The sequence below is a fragment of the Trachinotus anak genome, unplaced genomic scaffold (assembly GCF_046630095.1).
Source record: "Trachinotus anak isolate AG129_WGS33_773 ecotype Australia unplaced genomic scaffold, CSIRO_AGI_Tana_v1 ptg000003l, whole genome shotgun sequence".
Classification (NCBI taxonomy): domain Eukaryota; kingdom Metazoa; phylum Chordata; class Actinopteri; order Carangiformes; family Carangidae; genus Trachinotus; species Trachinotus anak.
In genome coordinates, this window is record NW_027273854.1 from 16142445 (window position 1) to 16169420 (window position 26976).

At 41.9% G+C, this 26976-nt stretch overlaps 2 protein-coding genes across 5 annotated transcripts; one reads left to right on the forward strand and one right to left on the reverse strand.

Moving 5' to 3' along the window:
• epn2 (epsin 2) lies at nt 1-22801 on the forward strand. 4 transcript variants are annotated; one of them, XM_071474124.1, is made up of 10 exons: nt 1-722; nt 6517-7313; nt 8859-9013; nt 14314-14426; nt 15208-15312; nt 15733-15847; nt 16274-16426; nt 16818-16910; nt 18305-18538; nt 19113-22801. In XM_071474124.1, exons 2-10 carry the CDS (start codon nt 6883-6885, stop codon nt 19457-19459), a joined length of 1746 nt encoding a protein of 581 aa, XP_071330225.1. In that variant the 5' UTR covers nt 1-722; nt 6517-6882; the 3' UTR covers nt 19460-22801. The 4 variants fall into 4 exon arrangements, with proteins under 4 accessions (XP_071330225.1, XP_071330229.1, XP_071330227.1 ...); XM_071474126.1 differs by having other exon boundaries at nt 7-722; nt 16818-16847; XM_071474125.1 differs by lacking the exon at nt 1-722 and adding an exon at nt 758-955.
• b9d1 (B9 protein domain 1) lies at nt 21655-26935 on the reverse strand. The gene is made up of 7 exons (XM_071474129.1): nt 26736-26935; nt 26519-26587; nt 25347-25458; nt 25084-25180; nt 24791-24853; nt 23932-23999; nt 21655-23448 (listed from the first exon to the last, which is right to left on the reverse strand). The coding sequence occupies exons 1-7, from the start codon at nt 26796-26798 to the stop codon at nt 23291-23293; spliced, it is 630 nt and encodes a 209-aa protein (XP_071330230.1). The 5' UTR covers nt 26799-26935; the 3' UTR covers nt 21655-23290.
• Between the last annotated feature and the right edge of the window lie 41 nt (nt 26936-26976).

Below are 26976 nucleotides of genomic sequence, written 5' to 3' on the forward strand. Positions count from 1 at the left end.
ACACACACACACACACACACACACACCAGGTATTAACAAATCATGACATGCACTTACTTGTGTAGTGTACTTTCTTTGGGGCTGATACAACTTTATGTTAAAAAAAAAGAAAAAAAAAGAAAGGGAAATTATAAAACAAGTTTCCTGAGAATAACCTGATTTACCTGACGGGTCTGTTCAATCACTAAACAGCTAAAACAAAAGGGACTACAACTATGTTTAGAAATAGGATTGTCCTTGTAATTTGAAGTCCTGAAGCAGACCTTGTTAACCAGCACTGACACATTTCTCCCAGCAGCAATGCATAGCTGTGAAAACTTGATATACATGAATTACCATGATGGTGACTCTGTATGGCAGTGTGAAACGGGCCTGCGCTGCTGCTTTCATGTATCATATAGGACTTAGAGGGCGACATAGCCGTAATTTTCAGCGGGTTGTGAAGGGTCTTTCAGTGCCACAGGCAAGTCAAGCCGCCCTGGTCACACCCTTTCCAGCTCCCCCCCTCCCACTGCCCGCCATGTTCTGGAGGAGGAGATACGTGTAGCCTGGGTTTAGCTGGCTTAGCATTAGCAAGACATAGCTAGGCGGAGGCGCAACAAGCTCCCAGAACACCCAAATAAGTACCCTATCTTGATTTTTTCCCTTGGAATTGGCGTAATTCGTGTATGGGTTTATATCCCAGGACTAAAAGTAGAGCCCGACACAACGCAAAAAAACTGGTAAGTTACCTTCGGCTTTTAAGACAGTCGAGTTGTTTTGTTTTTCCAGAGTGTCCTGTAATCCAGTTTGCTCTGGTGATGTCTCCACCGAGCACCCGTCTTGGCTGTTAGCTTGAAGGATCGCTAACTAGCTTAGCATGCTACTTGGCTATCTTAACACTGAAAATGCGTTTGGGAGCTTACCGGAATGCTTGTGTATCCAAGTGTAGGGCTGGCTTTAAGTCTGATAAATGGTAAGCCTTGCGTTACATTGAGAAACTCAGTGATCAACAGTTGAGCTTTTAGCCCGGGCTATGGTAGAGTGGCTGGCTTTGCTAGCCGTGGATACAAACACAAGCTTAGCTAGCTTTGATCCAACTTTTTTCAAAGCCAAGTTTTGAGAACGTATTAGAAGTAAGCCTTGGTCAGTGGTCGGATCTCCGAGCGCTACCAAAATCAATGGCAAATCTGGTGGTATATAGAATATGCAATGAAACAAACTTTTGTCGGGCTTTACACTTTTCGACCTGTGTTAACTAATTACAGCAACGTAAGCAAGTTAACATTGTTTGCTAGCTAACGACGAATACTTACCGCAAGTTTGCACTCAACTTGCTAGCTTTAGCGGTTACCATAAGTAGCATATGAGCTAGTTATTCCACCCGATGTAGTTTTTCAAGTGATGGTGCACAAACCTGTATCCCTGGTGACGTTACACCTAACATTATTTCACAATTCAAGCGGGTTATTTGACTGAATTGGTCGGAAATATGACATTTTATCAAGCATAGAAATTATCTTTAGCTAAAGCTGCTTTAGCTTATGTGCTATCAGTCGCATCAGTTCGAGGAAACGCCGTGATTTTTTTTTTTTGTGTGTGTTTTATAGAGCTGCTTGATTCTTTTTAAATCCTTTACCTATGCGCCATGCAGTGATAAAGTGGACTGCTAAGTCAGATCATACTGTTGTGGATGGTCAAGCTAAAACTAAATGTCTATATACTTATTGAGGTTTTTCTTCACGGTGTGTGGGCGCTGTCTGTTTACACGCTCCGTTTCCCAGCTGCAAACCTGCTGGTAGGAAGGCAAGCATAAAATATTTGCTGAAAGATAATTAACAGTGGTAGGGTTTCTTTATTTCAGGTGGTGTGCTGTTAAGATGTGAGCTTTTTTTTTTTTGTCAGAGCTGCACTGAGCTCCACATAAACGTGGCTTGAGAGAGGGGTAGGGCTTTGTCTATTGTCAGGGTGATCGGTCAGTCACAGTGGGTGACAGATGCATCATCACCGTCCCTGACTTAGCTTTGTCTCTCTTGGCCGGCCTGGGAGGACAAAAGGCGGGGTGACATACCGATCAGAAGGTGGCTTCCCCTCCTCTCTTTTCCTCACTGCTTCAGGCTTAATGCTCATCATATCCCTCATAGACTTAGAATCACTTAAGGGCTTTTGGGACATGTGTTAGTGGTTGGCTTGTTTCTGGGTTAGACTTGATTCAAGTCTTAGTTTGGCTTGTATGGACTTAATCCTCCAGTAGTTGAGGGTTAAATACATTTGAATGTACCTAAAAAGAAGTAAATGGATGGTTAAAGGACCGGCTGGGCTGCTCGATGTCACATTGTTGCACACTCCACTCTGTCTCTCTTTAACCCATAAAAATGCTCTGTCACACACAAACTCAGCACATAGGCACCTGGTTGTGCAAGCCTCCTATCTCCAGATCAGCTTTATTCTTGCTGTGTGGGCCTGGCAAGGTAGACCTGTTCTCAGTGTACTGCTTCTCAACCCCTAATGCTAATCACAGTTTACCCAGCTTTTGCCAAGACGCACACAGACACTGGCACACACACACACACACACACAGGATAGACTTGATTTGTGTTCTTGCATCAGATTCTGGATCAGGTTTGATTTGTGTTCTTGTGTCAGGCAGTTCACTTGTGTCCAGTCTTCACTTTCTTCTTGATGAAATATTATTGTCTGGAATCTCCAGGAATGTTGAACTCTGTAGCACATTTCTATAGGTCATAGCATTGTCTCAAAAACTGCCCACAGGTTGAATTGGGATAATGAAAAATGTTTTTCCATTTCTCAGTCCCTACTACACCTTGTCTACATTCACGGCACAGCAACAACTGTCCATCCAGGCGTGTGCTTCTTTCTCCATTAATGTGGTTCATTTGCAGACATCAATGTCTCTCACATTGTTCTATCTACAGTCCTAAGATACTAAGTGTTTGGTGATATAGACGCTGATACGATCAATTGTATCGTGTTTACAATGTCATATCATCAATTGAAATGACTGTTTGTGAGCTCTGCATTTTACTTGGCAGTCATTCACACACTCAGTATGATGTGAGAGGGTATTTCTGATAGCCTACCATACTGGTAGCAAGCAAATTGATCTTTAAAAAATGATCAAGCTTTATATTGTTGATGTGATCCATTAAAAAACCTTGGCTGACTTTGGATTAAACCTCTGTGACCACATTAGATGCGTGTGGCCTTCTGTGTTGTTACAGGGCACTGTCACTTTTCTGCTAATGCTATGATTGTGCTATCATTAGTCATGAATTTCTATGTGAATTTGACAGCGTGATGACAGAAAAGACAGCCAAATATGTTGAAGTAACTGTGGCTAATATCAGGAGACAAAACATTATCCAATTTAAATCAGTTTTTGCCAGCAGGAAGTCTGTCTCACCAAATATATACAAGTAGGGAAATATCTATTGTCTTTTAGCATATGTCACCATATCTCCCTCCCTCAAGGTTTAAGATTTAATTCACCCATAACAAAATGCATCAAATTTTGTTAATTTCTCTTCGAATTTCTTTATCCTCCTTGTGTGTTAGTTAGATACAGATGTACAGACAACCAAAGAGGAGGAGACCAAAAGGGTGGCAGCAGAATATAGGTGTGAGTTCATGTGAAAGAAGCAGATCCAGGACTTTTTTTTTTCTGGTTGCTCTCTATTCTACATGGCATTCTGGCAGTTTGACAGGAATGATGATGGGCTCAGTCATTTGGACATAATGAACTTGCACTGATACATGAATATGTGTTTTTACACACACACAAACATAAGTCCTGTGTGCCCTCTCTTCAGGGCCTTGTGGCTTGAGTGATCTAAGCAAAAAGAACTGAAAGAAGGCGGGCTGGCGGTGTCTTGTGGTGGGGGTTGTTCCGGGGTGGGGTGGGGTGGGGGGGTACAGGGGGGTGGCGTGGACAAGACAGACTCTCCTCTCTTCCTCCTGTCTGCCTTGGGTGAATAGGTGATTATAGCAGCAGATGTGTCATTAGTTCTGAGCTGTATTCATGCGGATGCAGGGTGAGGAGGAAGGTGACGAGGGAACGTTTGGAGGGGATGGGGGGGGGGGTGCTCCACAGGAATCACATTTCACTGGCGTTAAGTGAATTTACGGGATCTGCCAAGTTGTTTTCTTACCCCCTCTCAAACACATACACTCACACTCCTCCTCGTTTCTCACCCCCGTCCCCCCCAGCTGTCTTTCCATGGCATTACTAGGCAGGAAGCTCCATCAAACAGATGCATACATATGCACAAATATTCATATTCAACTTTTAACTTTGGGAATAAAAAATATATATATAGATCTTGCTGTATTTAACACAGAGGCACACACAGGCAGCTAATTACTTTTACCACTCTTAGTCTATTCATGAAAGAAGTTTGTTTAGGGGCATGTTGGTGCAGGGATCAGACTGCAGAAACTGAATAGGATAAGTCATCATGGGTCACCATTGATTGTAGGCTGAGGAACAGTGTGCACAGAAAGATCTCAGAAAACCTAAGCGCTTTATTACCGAGAATAATTTAAAAGAGATTTGGTAAGTGTGCAGTGGGATTGTATATAGCTCTGCTAATGTGGTGCATGACAGTAGTAGGTGATACGTGTGTGCGCTCAACAAATTTTCTCTGGATAGAGGAGGACCAGTCTATATACTAATCTGACTTAATGATCAAGCCAAGGAGATCCTGCTGTGGTGTGTTTGTAGCTGAGCTCAAACGGTATTACAATATTGCATTTCCGTGAAATCGATTTTTATTTCTGAGCAGCTCATATCACACAAGTATAATGTCACTACTTGGTAATGGAAGATGCATGTAGGGTAAAGTTGTTTTTTTGTAAAGGTTATATGCTGAAGTGACATTTTTCATTCTGAAGTGTCTTTGAGTGTGGAGCTTAGAAGTGTCCACACACTTTCCATATATGTGTGTGTGTGTGTGTGTGTGTGTGTCAGTCAGGAAGTGATTAGTAGCTGGGCTGCTGATCTGTTAGAAACAGGACAGAGGAGTCATCAGTCGCTCCTCTAGTCATCATCAGACTGGAAATGGTTTATCTCCCTTGCCACCCACCAAAGGGTGGAAACACATTTTTACTCACTCATTGCTCTCGCGTCTCTCAGAGCAATATACTGAGTGTTAAGACACTCGCTGATCCACAGAAAGAGCGCCGATAAAGGCTCACCCATCTAAATTGCTCAAGAATAATGCTTCAATTTTTCCAAAATTAAATTAGCAAAGCGTTGAATCCTGCTCTGCTAAAATTAGCGAATGCCTTTGTGGCTTCTTTGTATAGATTGTCCTGACCTTCCCTTGTGCTAAACTGGTATCAAAACAGATTTCATATTATTTAAATTTTAGAATGATACTACACACATCTGTGCAAACTTTGCCATTATTTTGGGGAAATTATTAATTAGACCCGTCTACACCAACAGTGTAATCAAAAACCGAATATGTATAATGCTTTAAGATACAGGTGTACCAAATAAACTGGTAAATCAGTATATAGAGAGGGCTTGTTCATATATAATCTATGGCAGATTACTGTGGAGCTTTTTTTTTTTTTACAGTAAAAGTCTTTGAGTAAGACATTATTATCCTGTGAGACACTAGTTGTGTAGATATTTTTAAATAGTTTGTGGATTTCTGATTATTATTTTTATGTTTTTCTCATGGCATCCTCTGATTGGTCCCAGATAATCTTGTGTTTGTCTCTGAATGTTTCATGTTATGTTTTTGCTGCCTTTTCTTGTCCTCCAAGCCCACCCAATGAGCTGCTTTACCACCTAAGGCTTTCTGAACAGCCTGGAAATAGCATGACCACACAGACCTGACAGCCCCGGACCCTATTCATTTTCAACACCCTGCCTTGTAATTTGCAATTGAGTCAAATTACTGTAAACTCGAGTGGGATTACAAAAGTGCATACGCTTTTCTTGGTCACACCACCCTGGCCTTGTATGATACGAAGGAGGCAGGCTTTCTGCGCCTGCATGGAAATTGCTCATAAGTGTGAAAGTATGAAATGTATTGTTTTGTCTAGTTTCAAAAAGGAAGGCACTACAGCTGTTCCTATAGATACACAATTTTTGTTTAGCTGTGGAGATTACACAGTCAGTAGTTCACTCAGATTAAAACCGTGACACTACCAGATGGTTTGTTGTCCGTTTAAATTTTTTTATTGTCTGAAATAGATATTCTTTTGGCTGTTTACTTTTAGTTTTCAGTGTTTTTGTAATTAAAGGTAGGTTGAAAAAAATACGGATTGTTTTCATACAGAATGTTTTAGAGAAATGGGAAATTGTTTAAAACAAATACTGAGTTTATTCAGATTTGGGCACTTAACTCACAAACTGATCAGAACGCGGATGTATTGCTGTTGTTGTGATGTATGATATTTCATTTTCGGTGCAGTGTAATATATTTTCCCCTTTCACATATCTTTGACCCCTCTTAAATGTCTTTCCTTCTGTGCACTAACCTGCTATTTGTCTGTTTGTCCTAGGTGATGGCGTGGTCATGTGTGCAGGCAGCGCCGTGTGTGTGGAGATGGTTTTAACAGACGCTGTTCTGGAGGACTCAGGAACGCTACACTGGCCTGGAGAAGCCTCATAGACAAACACACACAGCACATACACACCTGTGTACAAAAAAGACTTGCACATACACAGTCCACTTCTGTGCCGTGAGAAAGGACGCAGACACACGGACACATAAAAGCAGCTTCACCTGAAGCGCACACACACACACACACACACATTCACATCCTCTGTGCGTGTTAGTTGCTCTTCTTTAGACGGCCTTTTGTGGCCCATCTCCTCTCCTGTGTGAGAGTGTATTTCTTCCTGTCTGTCCCATCTCAACCGCCACCATGCCAAGCTCCACCATTCGCCGGCAGATGAAGAACATGGTAAACAACTACTCTGATGCAGAGAAGAAAGTGAGAGAGGCCACTTCCAATGACCCCTGGGGCCCATCGTCTTCTCTGATGTCTGAGATCGCAGACCTTACCTACAACGTGGTGGCCTTCAGTGAAATCATGAGCATGATCTGGAAACGGCTCAACGACCACGGCAAGAACTGGCGTCACGTCTACAAGGCACTCACCCTGCTCGACTACCTGATCAAGACGGGCTCGGAGCGAGTAGCGCTGCAATGCAAAGAGAACATCTTTGCCATCCAGACTCTTAAGGACTTCCAGTACATCGACAGAGATGGCAAAGACCAGGGCATCAATGTCAGGGAGAAGAGCAAGCAGCTAGTGGTCCTGCTCAAAGACGAGGACCGCCTAAAAGGAGAAAGGTAAGATCTTTGATAAAATTCTAACAGACAATCAGCTAGTGTGAGCGAGAGTGATTCAGCATTTATGCTAACACACCATCCTGTCCTAGTGTCTAATATACAATATAATTCTCAATTTACCAAGTCATACTCGATTCTACAGGGCGGGGATGTGGCCATAATAAACTAATGACAGGCGGTCCTCCCCAGACTTTGACTTTGCAGTTGTCCTCCTCTGAAATGGCCCCTTTAAAGTTGATAATTTGAATCCTTAGTTGAGGAGTCAATTTGAATTGCACATTGTTGGTGGAGGCAGCAGACTTTATTCAGCCATTTCTTCTGCTCGCTTCTCTGCTGGTCTCAGCTGTGGTGGTGAAAGCAAGGTCGTCCAAACTCCTAAACCATACCAGACCTTGGCACTGCATCCTCTGCAGCCATCACTTTGATTGACGTGCCAAGCTGTCTGGAGCCATGCAGGAGAGGTGCTCTGCAGTGCTTTAGGCCTTAACTGTTAAACAATGGCAAGTTCTTTCAGCGGGCCCTATTTTATTACAGCTGACGAGAAGCTTTATTAATAAAGAATCTGAGTTAACAAAAACAAACGAATTTAAATGCTGATATGTAGTATTTTTCAATTAGACTAATAATTTAACAAGTCATGTGTATAGACTGCCTACATTATATGACATAGCAGCATTCAGCTGAGCTCTCAGTAATGACCCTACTTCCGGCACAGTGTCAAGTTCAGCTCAGACAAGTGTAGACAGGTTTTAATGGTAGTTCTTGCTTATTTAATTAAACCCTGTACAAAGAACTCCAGTGATTATCCTGCTGATGGTCATCGGCTGTAAACAAATTCTAATGACAATCCCAGCATTGGAGATGGGGCGGGGGGTTTACAATGGGGTTTTTCCCTTAAGAGTATCATACTGTGGTTATCCCCCAGGGAGCTGGGGTACTTTAGGACTTTGCTTATTGTGTTTCCACACCTGTTGGTTCTCAACAAAGACTAATCCTTGAAAAATGGCTACAGAATGGTCAGTCTTTGCTAAAATAACAGTTTGAAGCAAACACCACTCTGGACATGAGTTGTCTACTTCATTCATCCTCTGTGGCTATACTTGGAGACTTTGCAGAATAACAGACTTTAGGAAAAAGTGATAAAGTTGACCAGTGCTGGTCTCATATTCGCCTTGACTTGTTCATCCATTTGTCTTTTGATAACATAATATCTCAGACACAGATGAGATTTTCCCAAATTTAGGGCATTGCACATATCCAGAATTAGACTAACTGGCCCAAGGCGGATGCTTTATTATTTGTTTGACAGCATGTTTAATTCTCCATAATGATTTTTCCATGGTACTTTAGAATTGAAACCATTTGAAACCCAGATTCTCAGGGAGGTTTTGGTAATAGACTTGATCTCATTATCTCAAAGACTAACCGCCCTTTCGTACCACATGCTTTTTTTGTCCTTTTGGACGTCACAGCAACAATTATAAGAGTCTTGATTTGATCAAAGATGACTGATCATATCCTATTATGTTCTTTTGGCCCTGTTAGGTCTCAGGCTTTGAAGACCAAAGAGCGCATGGCCCAGGTGTCTACAGGGAGCAGTCAGATGGGTTTTGGCCGAGGCTCATCTCAGCCCAACCTCTCCACTTCCTACAGTGAAGAGTACGGCAGGTCAGAGGGCTCACCTGCCTCCTACCATGGCTGTGAGTATTAGATTATTGTTTCCTCATTGGCTGTACACAGATACACACAAGGCTCATGTCTTGACAACACATGTAATAACAGTGTACTCTATTATTGTGTCCCACTTGGTGTAACTTTGGCCTATATCCTGAAACCTGCCCCTCCCCCTGTTCTGTCTCTGGCTTGCAGTCCCGCAGTAGGGCTGCATTCCTCAGCTCTCTCTCACACACACAGACACAGAAGAGGAAGCAGAGTTCACCCCCAACCACTGTCCTCCACATGACAGAGGAATCTCAGTATTTCACTGCTGAATTATGAGTGTCGCTGCTGAAATTTCAGATGGTTCATGAATATTCCCGACAAAACAGCTAAAACTACAGCAACTTGCACTTGGCACACAGCTGACTTGGGCTAGTATGAAATGAAGGGGATCCCATCACACACCGAAAAACAAATACGTGAACACAGAAGTTTGTGAGTGTGTGTGCGCAGCAGCTGGCTTATTGACTCAGGAGAAGTGGCATACGGTAACAAGGTAGACCTTCCTATCTCTCCTAATGGAAAGTCTCTTATTCAGCTATCTTCTTTGGCAGAGGCAGAAGAAATATAACACAAGTACCAGAACTGAGTTTATTAAAGTCACAGCTTCTGAAAATGCATGGTGGAGTGATTGTTACAAGGCAAGCTAAACGGTTACTAGTTAATATTCTGTACACTGCTGTAATACCCGCACATGTTGCATTCATTACTCAGGTTAGACAGCTAATTAAACAGACAGTGTACCGAATGACTGATGTCTTTGTGGAATATTACCCAACCATGTCCAATAATTGCACCACTGTGAGGTTGGTCCCCTTATGTGATGAGGATGGAAGTTGTTTATAAAAAAATGCAATTAAAATATTTTTGAGAAATTAAATATTAAAGTTAGTAAGTGTAGGCCTACTATGTTAGCAGCTCATTAACACCTAAATGACTCCACAGTGGTCGCATGGTTTGTATCACCATTTGGAAAATAGACACCTGTGCTTTATTGTGTCTCAAGCTGTCATAATTTATTTATCTGAGGTGTAAGGCTCATAACATGGGAATTAATGGAGCAAAAATGTTTGTTTTGCCTGCACAAATGAATGAGTCACCACTTTGGAGTCATTTGGGTGTTAATGGGGTGCTGAGGCCTGTACTTAAAAATGTGATGTTAAATTTTTCCAAAATGGTGCAAACACAGCTGAGCCTGATGTGCACATTAACACTGCTGAAAAAATCCTCAGGGAAACACTGAATCTTCTCTTTTCAATGATACGCTCAGTCCTCTAGAGGTAGTTGGGGACAGTGTAGCAGGATAGATGGAGAGCACTAAGATACATTACCAGTATAAAGGCTTGGACAATATGTAATGAATGAAGAGGGTTTCCTCTTCCTGAAATATGTACTTTTTTTCATGTGTAAGTGGAAATGTAGTGACAGTTCTACAAATGCACAGTAGATCTGCCCTCTTTAACTAGTGTGATGTGCAGTTTTATTTTATTATTCCACTACCTCCCTGTTCTTCTGATTACTCCAACAGAGAATGAGCTTTTGGAAGCTTGACATAAAAGCAGAGTTCAAATGGATTGAAAGACAGATGGAGTGAGAGAGAGTCGAAAAGAAACAGAAATCACCATCGGGAAATGGAGTAATGCAGAGAGGGACAGAGGGGAAGAATGGAAAAGTTGAAATGAAAAAATGAACCTTGGCCTGTTTTCCTTTCACCTTATGACCCCCACTCCTTTGTACACAGCAGGATGACTGTGTGTGTGCACACACCTATGGGTGTGTGTGTCTGTCTTTTGCAATGCATGTGGTTTGGATCTTACATGTGACATAGCGCGTATGTTCATCTCTTACTTCGTGGCCTACATTCCTGTAAATGTACTGTACGTTATGTTTGAGTGTGTGGCTCAGAGGCGGAAGCTCTAGCAGCTGAGTCATCAGTTGAGAAAACTGAAGGAGAGACTGACCAATAGAAGCAAGGCTGGGCGGTGGCTGTGGGCGTTGCCAGGGGAGATTTTTGGGATTCCAGGCGAACTTTCCGAGTATTGTTGTCCAGACAGGGGGTGAATGAATGGCCATGCAAGTGTGACTGTCGGTGTTAACTTAGCATATTTAACATCCCTCAAGTGGCTCAAAAGGTCGGGAATTTGCTTTAGTTTGCTTTATCTTAGGTATTAAAACCTGTGTGTGTGTGTGTGTGTTCATTAATTAACTCTAAATGTATTCAAAGACTATAGTTTCCCTGATGTTAACCAGCCAATAGTTGAAGGAGGTTTCATTTCAGTGTAAAAGTTGGAATAGTTCAGTCCTTTGTGCCATCTGAGTGCAGTAGAGATGACCTAAGTGATTTCAGATATTGCTGATGGCACACAAAACATCAATACAAAACAATGGATGGAGTTTACTCATTTCAAATCAGCAGCTTAAATACAGTATGTGTGTTCACGTGTGCATGTGTGGTCTAATGTGAGTCGAGGTTGCAGAGCTCCCAGTCTATAGTTGAACACCACAGGGTAAACGACTTTCGTTTAGTTTTATTATTATTCATCCTCTTTGGTCGTCTCTCATCCTCCTGACCAGTGCTTAGTCAAGCTTCTGTCTTTGTTTGCGACACTTAAGTATCCCACCAAGGTCATAGAAATGCACATTTTCATAGTTTCACACAGAACATTTGAAAATGTACAAAGATACAATGTTGTAAATTACGTGTGAATCACAGTCCTCTGAGGAGCTGCCTCTCTCACCAGGTTTCTAACAGCCACTTAATTCTTTATCTGGAGAGACAAGAGACAAATGTGTCTTCACATGTGGGGGTAATTAGTGGTTAACACCCAAAGATAAAAAAAAACAAAAAACAACAAAATCCTGCTTGCTATTATCACCACATAAATCTGCTGCTATTGACACTTGAGGTCATCAGGCCATTTCACTTCTCTCCAAAACTCTTCTCTCTGTTCAGAGCTTGGATTGCATGTTTATAGAGCCTTAACTTTGTTTGATTTTTTTTTTTAAGCATAAGTATTTGCTTAATTTCAGCTTTTCTGTTTATTTGTTGAATCGGTAAACATAGTACCACAGAAAATTAAGGTGGTGAAAACAGTAGATGAATGATTCAGAAAAATTTGCTTTTAGAAATGCATTTTTCTGCTAGCAGGCAGAACTGTCTGTGAGGTATGCATGTTCTTATAATACATCCATGGAGGTATGCCAAGAAATTGTGATTTTCCATATACGGTCCATTCCCACAGTGGTGGGCACGAAACTGGTGTGTTTCACTTGGCTTTGAGTTTTGTTTATTTGTCTTTCTGGCTTGCTACTATTAAGTGTTGCACTGTTTGTTGTTGAGCCAGTTTAGTCTCTCTTTAGGCTTAGTGACTGAAAACCGTTGTTTTACAGTTGTTTTTGGAAAGATTTAAAGAGAGCGCAAGGAAAATATTTCTTTTGATAGAAAGAAAATATCCGCAGTGAAGAAATGTATCACCTGTTACACAGTACACATTTTGCACCTTGTGAGGCTTCTGTCTGCTTTTTTGAACGGTTGCATGTTTGTCCAAAGTTTCACATAAACCATCATTCCTGCATATTCTACAGGGTTATATACTGTCTTCTGGGTAGGCTTTGGTACATCAGTGCTCACTGTCTATTTAAGGGCGACATGTAGCTGATGTCGAGGCCATGGCTGAAATCCCACCAGCTAACCAAACACACCTTTAGCCCTGGTACTTCTGGTCACTTTCCCTGGAGACATACAGCCTGGAGACAGAGCAAGGGAGACATGGGTCAAGACAAAGAGAGAGGAGAGGAGAGGAGACAAGGCCCCAGATCTGAGGATTAAGTTGCTAGATAGATCTTTTTTTTTTGACTCATGGAGAAATCAGGCTTTTGTGCTGCTTGTAATCAACACAAAATAGGCCCAATATGCCGTTATTATAAGGCATATCCCCAGACTGAAGTATTAAGCTTGCAGTTTTTCTTTAACAATTTCAAGGAAGGCCAAGCCATTTAGCTGTTAAGGGAAATGTCCTGCATTGTATTATTTGTACCATTTCCTCACTTCCTTCATCATGGAAACATTTGATGTAATGTCAATAAATTTAAAAAAAAAAAAAAACCTGCTGATGTGTCTACTGCCTAAAGAAGTCTTGTCAGGGCAGGAGGATGTTTGTCAAAGTGTGAGGTTTCAAAGTTAAACGTGTCAGATAGTGAAACTAACCACCAGTGTTTCCCCACGTCATGTTTGTGTCAGTGTTGTTGTTTTGGCCTTTATGTATCCTTCTCCAACGATCTGCATTCAGAATGGTCATCAAAATAATGTTACATTATATACAAGATCATCATGATGTGAGTCGTGTGTGTGTGTGTGTGTTTGGGAGTGTCTACAGCAGCAGCAGAGCATGTCATGACAGGTCTGTGTTGTTTGGAGCAGAGACAGACAGGAAAAAAAATGAGGCATATAGAAAGAGAGAGACAATGTTTATTATTGAAATTAAATTCTGGGGGGAAATGGTCTATGCTAGGTCAAAAATCCCACCCACACAACACATTTCTTTTTTTCCAGTGTCCACTGTTTATAATGAATGAAACAGCTTTGTGTCTGAATCATTGCACAAATCTTATGTTGAGCTAAAGAAGAAACAGGTTTGGTGTACAAACACCTTTGCACACCCACAACATTCACACCAAGCCAAGACTGCACTAAGCTGAACTGCCACAGAGTGACATTATATATTGAAAAAGAAACAAGAATTGTGATGGGTAATGTGGTGACATCAGTGTTTTGTCGTTGCCTCCTACACCATGGTTCCCACAGAAACAACAAAGTTACTGCTTCCTAAGAACAACACATACGGCCACATTCTGAATTAAATAATCCACTAAGCTTCCTTAATGAGTGTCATTTGGCATCGTAACTCCTTCCTCATGGCCAGATAGTGACCTGCGTGTGTGTGTATGTGTTTGCCACGTGCAGTGTCTGTGTATTTTTTTGTGCTGCCACATGGCCTGATCTAATCCAATAAACTGAATGGACCTGTCGTCCCTAACAGGCTAATTTAAGGCATATATTTACACACGTACACTCAGTGCTTTCTGCACAGTACAAATACAATTCAAACGTGACTTTCTTCACTAGACAGCACTGTGTGAAGATATGTGATTGTAAGTACTGTAATAGTGGTTGGCTTTGGAGAATTAATATAAAGAATTTCCAAAGTTAATGACACAGCTTTTCAGTATGATTGTCCCATATGGCAGTGATGCTAACATATACTCTGAATGTGTTTGTTAGCCACGTCTCCCAATGCGGGCTCAGAACTGGAGCAGGCCAGACCTCAGACCAGCGGAGAGGAGGAGCTACAGCTGCAACTGGCTCTGGCCATGAGCAGAGAGGCTGCAGAGCAGGTACACACACAGACACAAATACACAGAAACATGTGTGCTAACATGCCAGAGCATGAATCCATGCTAGTCTTTATCTTCTCTTACTGTGTAGCTGTAATTGGAGTTTGCAGAGAGTTTACATTGCACCTATGGAAACCAGCTCATTTTAATATTCAAATATTTAATAATGTATATTAAATTGACTGATGCAGCTCTGTTCATTTGACAGACTGAATTTGATTATCTTGGATACAGTATCTGATTAATCATCTTTCATTTAATATTGCTAGACAAGATTACTTTTCCATGTGCTGGGTCATTTTCCTGCAAATACACATCTCTAAAACCTTTCTTAAAGCCTGTAAATGTTTTCATTGCAAGTTTTTTTTTGTTTTTTTTAAATCAGCTAGATGCATCTGGGTTTTGGGAATACCATGATTACAAAGGTGTAATTACTGTAATGTCAAGAGAGGCAGGACACGATAAACTTACTTATGGACTTATTAGACAGGCAAATTGTTATACGAATAATCACCGTGGGTTAGTGTTTGCAAGTGAGAGCAAAAACTGAAAGTAATATGATCAACAACTGAAACTAAGATGTATGAATATTTGAAATCGTTGCTCTTTACCTGTCCGAATTCCTGGTCAACAAACTGAACCATTTTTTGGGGGTAAATAGGAATACAACACATGATTTGATTAGTTCCATTGTTCTGGAAATGTCCCCAATAGCAAGACTAAAAATGGGAAAGGTTGTAGACGTGCTGTTTACGCTAACAGCACTCTGTTGGCTGTTTAGGAGGAGCGCATACGCAGGGGGGATGACCTGAGATTACAGATGGCCTTGGAGGAGAGCAAGAAAGAAGGTCCAGGCTCCGCAAAACTGCCCAAGAAGAAGAAAGAGGTAAAGAAATACACGCAAACATGGAGACCTTAGTGACTCAGTTATTCCATTGTCATCGCCATGCTCCTGAAATAGTCTTTTCTCTCCAATTCCCCTTATTTGCTCTGACCCCATCTGTTCCTTCAGTAGCAGTAATGAAGCCACTAACTGGCAGCAGACTGCTTAGTTTGTTCATCATTATTCTGCCTGAATAGCTGGCCGACTGGAGTTTTGAGGGCACACAGAGCTGAAGCGATGAAGACGATGCTCATGTTTTATCTTGGCACATAATGACATCAGTGTGTTCTCCTCATCTATGCCCTCAGTATCTTTATTTATCCCGTTCTTCGCTTTCCTCTTTTGTCTGCATCATTCCTTCTTCCCTTTTTCATATCTCCTGTCCTCTGGTCTTTCTAACCCACTTTCTCTGTCTCTTTCTAGCCACAGTCATCTTTGATGGATCTGATGGATGTCCCAGAGCCTGGCGCCACTGCTGATCCCTGGGGCGCAGGGGCTGGGGCTGCTGCTGCATCAGCAGACCCCTGGCAGCCTTACGGTATATACCCTCTCAGTGGAAATGGTCACGTCATATGATATCTACACACTGACTATCGTAGAGAAGTATTTGTGTAAAGAGTCAGTTTTCTGTGTGTGTCATCTGTGCTGTCCACCTGCAGCTCCCAGCACTGTGACTCTTTGTTAAATAGGAATGCTGCTCCACGGGCTCAGCAGCATTACTGCAAGGGGGGGGGGGTGATGTGTGTTCAGCAACAGTTTTAGATGATGTTGAATCAGATACCTGTTGATACCTGTTATTAGAACCTGCATGACACTACTTTGCTTTTGTTTTACCTTTCACATCCTGCTCCTGCTGTCACATCTTGCTCCTCTTCCCCTTCTTTCCAATTTTGCCTCACATTTTGTATGTTTTATCCAACTCCTATCCTCCTCTACACCTCTGAAACTATCCCCCTCTCCTCAGGCTCTGCCCCTAAGCCAGCAGCCCCAGTGGACCCCTGGGGTGCTACTCCCTCTGTCCCACCCATGAAGAGTAATGATCCCTGGGCAGCAAACGCCACTCCTGCCTCTGACCCCTGGAGCTCTACAGCTGCCCGCCCTAAGACATCCAACCCAGGTGACCATCAGGGAAAAAGCAGCTTTGTCCGTGGCATCACATACAGTACCATAACTGTACCTCCACCAAAGAAGTTAACATTTCACTAGTTAGTTTGTCAGGGAAAGATGTATTGGCGTCTAAAAGATATTTGGAGAATGTTCTCTGTATTTTAAGAAATGAAAAATGTCTAATCGGTGGCTGGCTAGTATTTCAAACGCTCAACAGCTGTGTCAAAAGGAGCCCATACAAAAACCGAATGCTGATGTACATTTGCATGCATATTGTGTTCATCTGTCTCTTGTTGGTTTACCAAAATATCCAAACTCATTCATACTTGTGTTGTCTGTTTCCATCTGTCTATGTCTGTGTGTCTGCTGTCTTTTTGTGTGTATGCGGTGTCCCCTTCCAGGTAGCTTTGACCTGTTCAGTGCATCCAACGGTACGTCCAAAGAGGACTTCTCAGAGTTTGACAGCCTGCGCTCCTCCTCCTCTGTCCCCACTGGTACTCACCCTTGTCCTCGTCTCTCTAATGACACGGAGTCTGTGTTGTTTTTCCTCAGTGTCTGAAGTGATGCCTGTCTGCAGGACACAGTGTTTCTGCGGGGCACAGACACACATGTCTTGTCTTTGTATGTAAATATCACCAGACCTGAGCACAGACAGCGTTAGAGCCGCTGGGGTCATGTATTTTGTAATGGTTTATAATTCTTCGCAGCAAAATGCTGCTGTGATCATATCCAGTGGTGGAAAAATAGCTGTGTGCTCTGGTCTGGTCCCATATCACTGGTGTAATCTGTACAGCTTTTATGTGTTAATTGCACATTAGACCTGGGCCATCCAGTTTACCGAATCCCTTTCAGATCCACACCTTTTCAATTTTTTTTCTGGTGCATCTGCATCAACAACACATGTTTCAAATTTCTGAATTAAACTCATTCACAACTCCATTCAGGGTGGTTTATGAGAGGGTTCCAGTCAAAAGCTTGGCACAGGTCTGGGTGTTTTTCTCATGTGGTTTGGCAGCCTCTGGGTGTGGGAGGGTGACATTGATGTCAGACTTTTGCTCTTGCTCAACACAAACACTTCTGATACAGTCAAGGACAAGGTGAGAAGGAACACAAACACAGGCATACAAAGTAAATTTTTCCGGAAGCGGAAAAAAAAAAACTTCAAACTTTAAGCCACCTGGTCACCATACAGTGTGTAGAGGACAAGAACTCTGCAAAATGAGCTGTAGAAATGTTAGTTTGAATCAGCTCTGCCTGAAATCTACAGGATTTATGGGGCGTTAATACACTCGGCCTGTCTGATTTTATCATGATTTTTGTTTTGGCTCTGTTGCATCTCAGTTCCTTTTCTGAGAAGACAGTTTCCATCTCTGACATTTCCTCCGGTGTGTGTGTCGCAGCTGGCATGCTGGGTTTGTGCGTGTCCGTGTGTGTGAGTGCATTAATAAATGTCTCCGCTGCTGTCTGACTGCTGCTGCAAAAAACAGCCAGGCTGTCTGCCTCTGATGTCCTCTAGTAATAAAATCATCTGATTATTTTATTGTATCAACTCAATTTTATTTCATGGTAAATGTGAATGCGGGTGCTCACGTGCATGTGGACGCACATGTTTGTGTTAACATGGGGTAGGTAACAAGTGAGAGATTTTGCAAAGCCTGAAGAGTTGACCGGGAGAATTGGCATACATAAAATAAAACAAGATGTCAGCCGTTTTTAACCCAAAGTAAAGCAGTGCAATATCACAAATACAGTCTTTTCTGCAGCCTCTGCAGTGCAAGACTAGACAAGAAATTATGATTTCATGTTGTTTTGCCCACTCGGGGAGGAGCTCATGTAACAGTTTGTCATCAGTGAAATCCAACTACTACCTTTGCTCTCTGTTCCCCAGGTGATGGGGGCGTAGCATCCTCTGTCCCCTCCCAAGCCAGTCTGGCTAGCAGCAGTAGCCTGGACCTCTTCGACCCCCTGCCCACCTCCACATCTACTTCTGTCACCACAAACCCAACTAGAAAGACTCCAGAGTCCTTCCTGGGTCCCAATGCAGCCTTGGTCAATCTGGACTCTCTGGTGTCCAAACCTGCCCAGCCTGCTCCAGTCGTCAACCCATTCTTGGCTTCAACAGGTGGGGAGAAGATCAGTCATTGAAATTTCAAACATTATTACTCTTGCCACCTTTTAGTACTTTTATAGACTATATGTCATTTATGTTTGATGAGACGTTAATATAAAATGAAAAGATATTTAAATTGAGCTTAAGAAAAGTAATGAGATTTTCCTATAGATGGACAGAAAAGATATTTTAAAGCAGGTTAACACACTAGTTAACATGTACTGATTAGATAACAGTTGGCGAGCTTGGGAGTGCAGTCAGTAAGCCAAGAGACGAGGATATACATGTGCAGGCCTGAACACAAACAAGCAGACACACCCATCTGCAGTTTCATGCTGATTCATTGACCATGTCCTGTCTATACTAGCTGTGATCTCAGGGGAAAGAGGGATGGGTCACATTTGATTTCTTTCATAAAATGACAGTAGGAAAGTCAGAATTTTGGCTAATTATTTTCATGTTATACACCAGCACCCTGAGTAGGTTCTAGTTTATCTATTCTTGAGCATTGTAGAGCCTGACTCATGATGTACTGTATAATATACTGGTACCCCCCCTCATATGTCTCTCACCTGTTTTTATCCAGGTGGCTCTGCTCCAGCTGCAGCACCCCACGCCAACCCCTTCCAAGTGAGCCAGCCAGCTCCCCCCACCCTCAACCAGATGCGGGTCAGCCCCATGCCCTCTGGCTTCGGCAACATGGCTGAGCCCATGGCCCTCTCCTCCATGCCTGCTCAACCCATCGCCATGGTCCCCGTGGCAGGGATGGCCCCCATGGGCCGCGTGATGCCTGGAATGGGGGTCGGCCCTGTCGGAGGTGTGGGGATGAGCGCAGGGATCCCAGCCTCCATGTCTATGCCTCAGCCCCTAATGAGCATGCCCCCCCAGGCTGGAACGCAGCCCACGGGAACCACCAACCCCTTCCTTTTGTGAGGGGGTGACTGGGGTGACAACTTGCCCCAGAGTTACCCCTCTTCCCTCTCTTTGTCTCTCTTCCACTTTGGCTCCGTAAGAAGCTTCAAAATTAACAAGGAGATGTCTTATCCCATTTATCCCTTTTATAACCAACTCCTACCCAGGTCTTAGTCCCAGCCCAGCCTCCTCCGACCTTACCACACTCCTTTCTCCTCTGTTTCTTTCTCTCTATGCTACAAGCTGCCTAGTCCTGTGTGTTCCATACTGATCTGACGATGATGTTGGTGACCACAAAGAGTTTGCATCTGTCTTCAGACTTACAGAGTAGCAGTGGTGTTTACAGTTCTTTCCACAGAGGCAGGACAGGGCCCAGACTCTCGTCCCTGGCCTCCTCTCATTCACTCGCCTCCTCTCTCTTACTTCTTCCCTTAGGACTGCTCCTCTCTTCTTCTGTGGTGGAGTGACAGGAGAGTATGACTGTACTAACGCCAGGATCTTATCTTTTCACTAGAGCTAATCTTTTATAAGCCCTGTCAGCTGGTGTGTGTGTGTGTGTGTGAGAATGTGAGTGAGAGTGCACATCTCAGTACTTTTACACTGTGTATATTCCAGTGGGTTTTACTTATACACACACTGGAGTAAGGATGAGAGATGGTCAGATGTGTTTATACTCTGTGTGTGTATGTGTGTGTTACTAAGCAGGGATTTTGCACAATTTTTTGCTTCTTTTTTTTTTTTTTTTTTCCACGACTGTTGGGCTCACCGTTACACCTTAGCTTAGGGAGGGAGGCTAGCCGCTAAAAAAATACGGCCGAGACCACACACATTGCCTCGGCTCTCGGTACCACTCAGTCACAACTCTCGTCTGGTCACTTCCCGTCACCTTGGACCTTTTTCTGACCCTCCACATGAACTTTGACCTCCAGGGGTCTCAGGATTAACATGGACACTTATCAAAAGAGATGAACCCCTTGTCCGAGGGGTTGAAAAGATGCGTAAATGCAATTTGTGTTTGTGTGTGTGTGCTCATGCACAGCGTTAATGCTCAGATACTAACAGCCACATGGTGTATGTATTTGTCACTCCCCCAGTGTGTGTTTAGAGAAAAAGACATGAACTGTGATGGCATCAGTATTTTGCTATCTGAACATGTGGTGGATGCAGTGGGGCATCATGGGACAGTTTTTTTTGTTTTTTTTTTCCGTTTTAGTTTGTTTCAAGGGTCAAAGGGAAGAGGTGAGTTGTCTGTGTGTGTGTGTGTGTGTGTGCGCGTGTGTGTGTGTGCGTGTGCAGTTTGAGAGATACATTTAGCTTCCAAGTGTACTTTGATGAGCAAGTTTTTCTTTTGTCTCTCAGTAAAGTGGAAACTGACTCAGAATTTGCTCAAGTTAGTGCAAGTCAAAACAAGGGGTAATGTAGGCATCTGCAGCCTTAAGTGCGTGAGTGTGTGTGTGTGTGTGTGTGCGCGCGTGTGTGTGTGCGTAAGTGCAGCCATCTATCTAGAGGGTTGTGAAGAAAGCTCGGGGTTTAAAGGGCATGTCAGCCAGTCAGCATCGTGAAGAGAGTTTACCTGTGAGTGGATTTACTGTGGCTAATCTATCTCCAAGAACATTATCTGGTGGAATCACACTCACACACACTCACACAGGGTTACTCCAGGATTGGTCTATTGATAGCGCAGGGGATCCCGCAAGACATGTCCTGAAAACAAACTGTTGCTAATTTTGTTGGTTATTTTTTGTTGTTATTTACTCATTAGTTGTAAGTCCATAGCCAAGCCTTTCTGAGTTTTGGAGCTGTGTACTAGCTAAGCCATGTATCATCTTCATTCTCTCTTTTGTCTATGTTCTTTCATTCTAGTTTTTTCACCCTATGGGTAGGCTATGTAATTCTCTTCTCTTAGAAGCACAACTGTTACCAAAGTCATAGCGACTGTGATTTCTGAGGTTGTCGTACTTTGAGTAGTTTGAACAGTAGGGTCACACTTCACTGACATTTTTTTCTGTTTATGGAAGTTCATGCTATCAGAAACTCCATGGTTATATATTTTTTTTTTTATATTTCAGAGCTATTTTACAGTTTGTTCAGGAGTTTGTGTAAGAAAGTGTTACTGTTTGCTGAATATCGGCACATTTACTGACAGCAAGCTAAGCATCTCTGTCTCCTCTCTTGGTTGAGAAAAGTGGGTTGATGAAATACAGCTAGAGATGATGAATTGCGCCTGATGTATAGATCCTTCTTCTCTTTAGGTCACTGCACTCCCTTCTCTTCAGTTCTGTTAATATCACTGCCAATGTTGTTACTGTGGAAGGTGTTTTTTTTTTTGTTTTGTTTTTTTTTTTAGTGTGAGTTGGCGCCCTCTCCTGGTCTGCTGTGGTATGATAACTACACCACAGGACCCTTGATATTTCCACAAAAGGCAGACCTTCATTTCTCTCAGGCAAAAGGAGGGGCAGCTCCAACTGTGTGTATGATTTTTGATGATGATACTGAGGGTGGTCATGATGATTTTTATGCTTTGGGTCCTGAATGAATGGATGTGACACTTAACTTGCAGACCAGCAAACATTTTTAATCTTAACAAAATATATGCAAAATTGGAGCTGGAAAAGTGAAAAAAAAAAAATAAGAAGACTTAACGCTTGATGTGTTTCGCAAAGTTAGATTTGCTAATGAAGTCTTGCTAATGAAATGCTACTATGATACTCTAGCTAAGACATGTCACTTTGTCACTGGCCTTGATTTCACTGCGGCCTGACCTTTAACTTTACTCCAGCGGTTGTGGAAACGATTGTGTTATTGATGCATTGGAAAGAAACAAAAAACCATTACTGTCTTGAACAAATTCAGCTCTCCTAAACTGTCGGATGACACTGCAGTTGACCACTTTTTCTTGATCCCTGCAGCAGTTTCACAGTCGTGGCTATGGTGCAGTGAAAATGTGGCCTGTGTGTAGCGAGCTCCTCTGTGTGTTACTATGTATTCACTATGCTTTTATCAAGAGGACTAACTGACTTTATGGACTGTCTGTCTTTATATGCATAAACAGCCTCCTTTATTCTTTTCCATGTCTGTCTATTTACCTTTCTCATAGTACTGGGAGCAGGCTGCTTTTTTTATTGGATATGTGCTCAACCCGTTGGCATTATAACTGTATAATATAATTTATCATTTGTACTATTGTAACATACTGTTCTTCTGTATACCTTATTATTCTGTGTAATGGGTTTTGTAGGAAAAGTCACCGTGGTATTTTAACGGCATCTAAACAAATGAACGCAGCAGGCCACACCCTGTTGGATGAGGACAACTGTAGCTGCATTGGTTCAAAATAAAATGTGTATCACTTCAGCTCTGTAACTCCAGTGTCTGTGTCCTTGTATTTTTTAACCAAATGTCCAAACATGATGAGAAACCTGAGACTTTCCCATGAGGCTTTAGGTAGAAAATGATTCCAACTTTACTGATGTAAAATATAGTCAAAACATTGTGAACACAGTCCACATTTATTTAAAAAAAGTAAAAAATATAGTAAAACAAACACATTTTGAAATGGCTTCAATTTGAATACATCTAATAAAATCTGAAATCTATGAAATTACATTTCTACACATTTTACTATAGCACATTGGGAACTGTGTGTGTGTGATTGATCAGAGGTACCCCTGGTGTTCTTGCCACTTCATTTCTGAGGTGACTGGCATTGCAGTATTGTAGATTTCCATTACAAGTGAGGAAGTTTTTATATTAAGGGAGAGCTGTGCTTTCATTTCGGTAAGGACCAAGCATCTTTGATGGCAAAAAAATTGAGAGGAGCTGCAAGTTGTCTTAAGTAAAAAAGTCACGTTATCACATGTTGTGTGGTTGTTCTTCTGTCGACCAGCCAGATGTGACGGAGTGTGTGTTTGCAGGGCTTGATGGCCCTGTGTCATAGCCCAGTTTCTTCATGTCTTTAGTCATGATGTGAAAGGAGACGGTGACAAAGCCTTGGGAACGAACACGCGTCACTGCAACAGAAATCATGCAGGATACATATTGCATGAAAACACAATGTATAAAATAACAACGTTCAAGACTTACAGATGAATTTAACATGAAAATGTACTAAATTAATTAAATGGGAATTCAAGTGTTTATCTCACTAAAATTATTTGGAAATGTATTACAGTAACTTATTCAAATATTTTCTACCTATATAGAAGCAACTGACATTACATTGTCTGAAAAGCATTATGCTCCCAAGTTCCACCTGTTCAGTTGTATTTATTGGAGAGAGCAGCATGCCTCTTACGCTGGTCCAGATCAGCTTAAAGGTAGACCCACCTATTTATAAGTGACTCATCTTTGAAACGTCTAGTTCAAGGAGTCGCTGTTCTGATCAAAATGTGTTTCTGTACTGAGAAGGTGATAGGTGCTCCACACCTAACATGTTACTGTTTTCAATATTTTACAAGTACATTGAGACACACAGATGCAAATACACTACAAACCTTCCCTGCCTTCACCCTGGGCCACTACTTTAGGGTCTGTGTACTCAGGCCGCCGTCCCAACAGCCAGCTAAACAAGAGGAAAATCAGGGTTAAAAACTACAGAGAGATTACACCTTCAAGTAAACTGCCAATATACTGTACATATTGTGTAGAGATTACACACAAGGACCAGACTGATGAATTAGTTGTCAAAACACAAGGTTAATTTTAGGTGTTTATTCAAGATGTACTACATTGTTTTTTCCACTTTTTGACGAATTTTTAAAAACAATTTTCAAACTTTTCATAAAGAGGAATCTTTATACAAAAAGATTCAACCAATCCTAAAATATTACGCAATTGCTTTTCTATATCGCCCCTATCTCTGATACACAGTGAGTGACACATTAATGTACATGTAAAGTACAACCAGGTAGAGTGCATGAGCAAAGAAGAACACCATATACATGTACTGGTCACGCTGTCCCAGATCAAATGGGAAAAACAAAATCTGCTAACCATTGTTGCTGTTTAGATTACAAATCTAAAGGTCCACAGTGCATCTGTGCATCTATAATAGCCTATTGTGTTGTTGGGAGTTGGGAAAAAAAAAAACCCAGAATTTCTTGTGAATACCAATGCCGTTCCTTGCAATGATAACAGCAGCTGGGAAACAATACAGGTTGAAGTGGAGTATTCTCACATTAGAGGCCAAAGACTTTAGCCTCAGTGGGAATCACACACTCACACAGAGGAGCAGTAAATATTTGATAACACTCGGAGATTGGCTGTTTCCCCCAGCAGGCACAACTCATCAGTAACAGCATTACAGCTGCTGAGAGAGAGAAAACTAAACGCACAACTGTTCACACATCTCACCTTGTGAATTTCTGAAGTCTCCACGTGGGCACGGGAACAAACATGGGGATGTTTCTCGTATGTCTAGAAAATAAAAACAATTAAACCAGATCAGACAAAAATCAGACGCTGCCTTACTCTGGTTAAGCTTAGTTTTTGTGAGGGAAACAAGCAACATCCACATGCTTTAGGGAAAGGAATGTGAATTTTTGCTAACTAGTCGGTTAAATGCAATCACTTGCACTACTCAAATTGTTACCTTCTGTAAGCACTATTTAGAAAAGGAAGAGGAAGTTTATGGAGGTAATACTGACTGTCCAGGTGTGAAGGGGACGTGTGTTGCTCCGTAGCCCCGGACCACATCGTTGCCAAACACATCTGGACCATACACACTTACCACAAGCTGAGGCCCTGTAAAATGAGGAGTAAATCATAACTGAAACTCTACTATTCATACTTCATACAACATGATTTCTGTAGGGCGCCAAATTCCCTCCTGGAACCTCAGTGACATTTATCATTGCACGGATAAACAACGACAACCGCTACCAACCAACTATGTGTGAGTTACACTTACATCCAGATGGGTTTGTACTCTTAAACGTTGTTTCCAGTGGGAAGTTCCATATCAATTTGTGTGAAGACTGACTGCCTTTACAGGTTATTTGAGTGATGCCTTCCTCCAGCCCCTAGACAGAAACAAGATAGACACAAAAACTTTCAAAGAAGAGGATAACCAGACACGAGTCTCTTCTATGCTTTCTTTGACGAATATTATGGAATATTAGTATTTATCAATCCTTTGGGAATAATTAATGGTTTCTTACATCAGATTTAATGAGCATGGTCTTCCTTAAAGAACAGAACAATACCACTATACCATCATATTTTACTGCAGCGCTGGTAATTGCACCCTGAAAATAATCTCTACAATTTTATAATAAAACAGGTGAATTAGACAACTATTACAACAGACAACAGTAATTTCTATCCTAGGGAGACTCTTCTAACAGCTTCCTGAAGACTTCTGTATTAATTTTGATAAAGTTGAGGAGCTTGTTAACAAACATAACACCTCAGTCCCTGATGGAACTGGTCACCAGCTGTGCTCATGTGCTCATAATGAGATTTATTGCAGTCAGCCTAAAGCTCTACAAACTAATCATATCCAGTATTTTAGAAGAATGTTGGCACACAGATATACCACTGCTGTCTGCAACCATCTGTTGTTTTTGTTATTAAGTGATCCTTTGATTATTTTGAGAAATTGATTTGTCTTTTAGTCAATTATATGTCAGAATATAGTGAATGAATGAATCACAAGTACCCAGTGCCCAAAACACTAACATATTAAATTCACAGCAACATAAAAACAGATTAAAATAGCACATGTTCTCATTTGAGAAGAAATGTTTGGCATTTTTGCTTGAGAGATATCTTCGGCATTTATTCGATTACCGATTTTTTTGCAAGCAAATGCCAAATCGGCTAATTGTTTCAGCATTAAACTATACCGCTGTTTGAAGGGTATGCATTTTATGAACACATTTATCTGGACATTTTTTTAAGGTTTGGTTTATAGAAGAGCTTCCACATGCAAAAAGGTACGCACAGCTTGAGTTTCAGGTGACCAAATTTAGACAGAATATACATTTCATGATTTACGTCTTGAGTTTGGAGTTTGGTACATCGATAATACAACGGCGTCGTAACAGAAACATCTCTCATATGACTTCATCAGCTACTCACCGCAGTGGGAGCCCAGTCGTGTCCGTAGACAAAACAGTATTTGCAATACAGGTTGTCATACTCTGGAAACTGAAATACAACAACAAAAAAATAAACAAGACGTTAACCTCCTGTGTGTATCGAAACACACATTCGGATAACAAAAACACGCTACCGGCGTTGCTGATGCGAAACAAAATTAGCTGCTAGGCTAGGCTAACTACGGGAAAACACTCACATTAGCTCCCTCAATTTGACCATTCACCGTGAGAAGAAACACCGATGGGTTGTTCGTGGCCATAACAGCTTCGGTTAGCAAACATAAATATTAGAGGAGTCTTTGCTTCACGACTAATTCAACTCAGTTTTAGAAGAATTCAGCTGCTGCTCATCGAGCCAAGCCCCGTCTGTTGCTGGGGCGACGCTTGCTCCTCGTCACGGCAAGCCGCTAGGTCCAAACTGAACGGGAGCGCGGACGA

Excerpts from the sequence above, each read along its gene's own strand:
- b9d1 (XM_071474129.1), bottom strand. The coding sequence starts at position 26,798 with ATGGCCACGAACAACCCATCGGTGTTTCTTCTCACGGTGAATGGTCAA. Across the intron at positions 25,181-25,346 it reads GAGTACAAACCCATCTGGAT|GGCCTCAGCTTGTGGTAAGT; the intron begins GTAAGTGTAACT and ends CTCATTTTACAG. Across the intron at positions 23,449-23,931 it reads CCAGGGTGAAGGCAGGGAAG|TGACGCGTGTTCGTTCCCAA; the intron begins GTTTGTAGTGTA and ends TTTCTGTTGCAG.
- epn2 (XM_071474124.1), top strand. The coding sequence starts at position 6,883 with ATGCCAAGCTCCACCATTCGCCGGCAGATGAAGAACATGGTAAACAAC. Across the intron at positions 7,314-8,858 it reads GACCGCCTAAAAGGAGAAAG|GTCTCAGGCTTTGAAGACCA; the intron begins GTAAGATCTTTG and ends TGGCCCTGTTAG. Across the intron at positions 16,911-18,304 it reads CTCCTCCTCTGTCCCCACTG|GTGATGGGGGCGTAGCATCC; the intron begins GTACTCACCCTT and ends TCTGTTCCCCAG.